Below are 1,683 nucleotides of genomic sequence, written 5' to 3' on the forward strand. Positions count from 1 at the left end.
GTGAATAACATGGCCTGCAAATAGTCCAGATCTCATTCCATCTGAAATCTCTAACAAAAATTAAGAAAATGGTCAATGACGTGGCTCCAGCAGTAAGAGACAGTTGGAGCCAGATTGGTGAAGAGTACTGTTTGTTATTATTTAGGTCCATGCTTCAGAGAGTTCAAGATGTTATACAAGCAAATATAAAATATACTTTGCCAATGGCAGTGTTTTTATTTCTCATGACTCTGTATTGTTTTCTTTGTACCTGAGTGATTCCATTATTTTCCCTCTATTTGATCAAAAAAAAAAAAAAACAATATGGACTGGCTGCAGCAATTATTTCTCTTTTTTCTATTGTTTCTTGATGCTAATTAGAATTTTGAAAAAAGTTTGTTTTGCTGCATGTCTGTGATTCTTTTTTTATTTATTTTTTAGAACGCTCTTCAAGAGTGGTGATAACTATCCACAGTGCGAAAATACAAAATAAACAAGATGTCAATCACTCAGTTTCTCAGCTGGGTTAATGTTCCTATTAAACATCTGAGGATGTATTTAACAGGGTTTACTACACTACTGAAGGGGGTTAAAAAACAAAATTGTGAACCTTTTGTCATTCCATACCAAGTAATTTATGACCTACTTGACTTGCCATATATTTACTTCTCATCACTCTGCTGCTCTCATCCATAATCAATAAAAGTAAAAACACAGGGCTTCAAGCTTCTGTGTTTCATCTGAACTTAATAAGGACCGCCTTTTTCCAGAACTACAATAATTTAGACTAATTTCAAACACAAAGTAAATGTGACCCACAGGAAATTTTAAATACACAAATAGATACATACAGTAGTGCCCGCACTAAAGCGCTTTGGTCTGATCTTTATGGAGTCTACATGGTTTGACTTTTTTATTACACAGACTGCAGAGTGAGTCAAAAGTCACAGAACACCCTTTTATTTCAGAAAGGAGGAAATTACGTATCTGAATATATTCGAATACCCCAGCAAGTAATCTTTAGGCTCTGTTCAGAACATGGCCACCAGTTTGAAAGCCACCAAGTTTTTCCAAAGAGCGGCACCCCACCCCACACTTGCTGGGGTATTTAGGTTTGTCACTTTCCCGTTTGTTTATGAAATAAAAGTGTGTCCTGTGGCTTTTGACTCAGCCTGTACATTAAAAGGCACAGTAGTAACAGACAGAAAAAAAGGAGAGCTAGCCATGCAAGGCTGGTAATGTGTCGATGTGCGCTTGTTTCTTCTGAAATGTTGTTAAATTCATTGTCAAACTTCTTTTTTAAAGTGTTGGTCACCCGTCAACCTTTCTCGCTCTCGATGCCGCTGAATGGCTCGCCAGATCCGGCAAAGGACTCCCCCCCTGAGCGGGAAGAAGACACGTTACATAACCATTCTGAAACCTTTTTGAATGCTTGTTTCACTGTAATTTTAATAGTTTTACCAGGTATGAAAGTAAGTCATTTCTGCATTACTCATGTCTACAGTCATTAGTAATGACTACCGTCTTTAGGTCTGCAGCTTTAATCATCMGTATCAATAAGTTTTGCAGACAGACAGCTCTTGAAAATAGAAAAACAATTTCATTTAACTTGATAAATGGATTCCAGAGTATTGAGATAAGTTAAAGCAATTGGAAACTGATATTGATGGTAAATTTCAATCTTCAAAAGTAAATATATATATA

The 1,683-nt window shown here is 36.2% G+C and overlaps 1 protein-coding gene across 1 annotated transcript in view; it reads right to left on the bottom strand.

Annotated features, from left to right (window-relative positions):
- Nucleotides 1-274: 274 nt before the first annotated feature.
- Nucleotides 275-1,683, bottom strand: part of map3k15 (mitogen-activated protein kinase kinase kinase 15) — a gene marked incomplete at its 3' end in the record, with an annotated part of 30,139 nt that continues 28,730 nt past the window's right edge. The window contains 1 exon segment of the mRNA XM_014005344.1: nucleotides 275-1,359. Within this exon segment, the coding sequence (XP_013860798.1) occupies nucleotides 1,266-1,359 (94 nt within the window).

This window comes from Austrofundulus limnaeus, unplaced genomic scaffold (assembly GCF_001266775.1).
Source record: "Austrofundulus limnaeus strain Quisiro unplaced genomic scaffold, Austrofundulus_limnaeus-1.0 Scaffold30, whole genome shotgun sequence".
Lineage (NCBI taxonomy): Eukaryota > Metazoa > Chordata > Actinopteri > Cyprinodontiformes > Rivulidae > Austrofundulus > Austrofundulus limnaeus.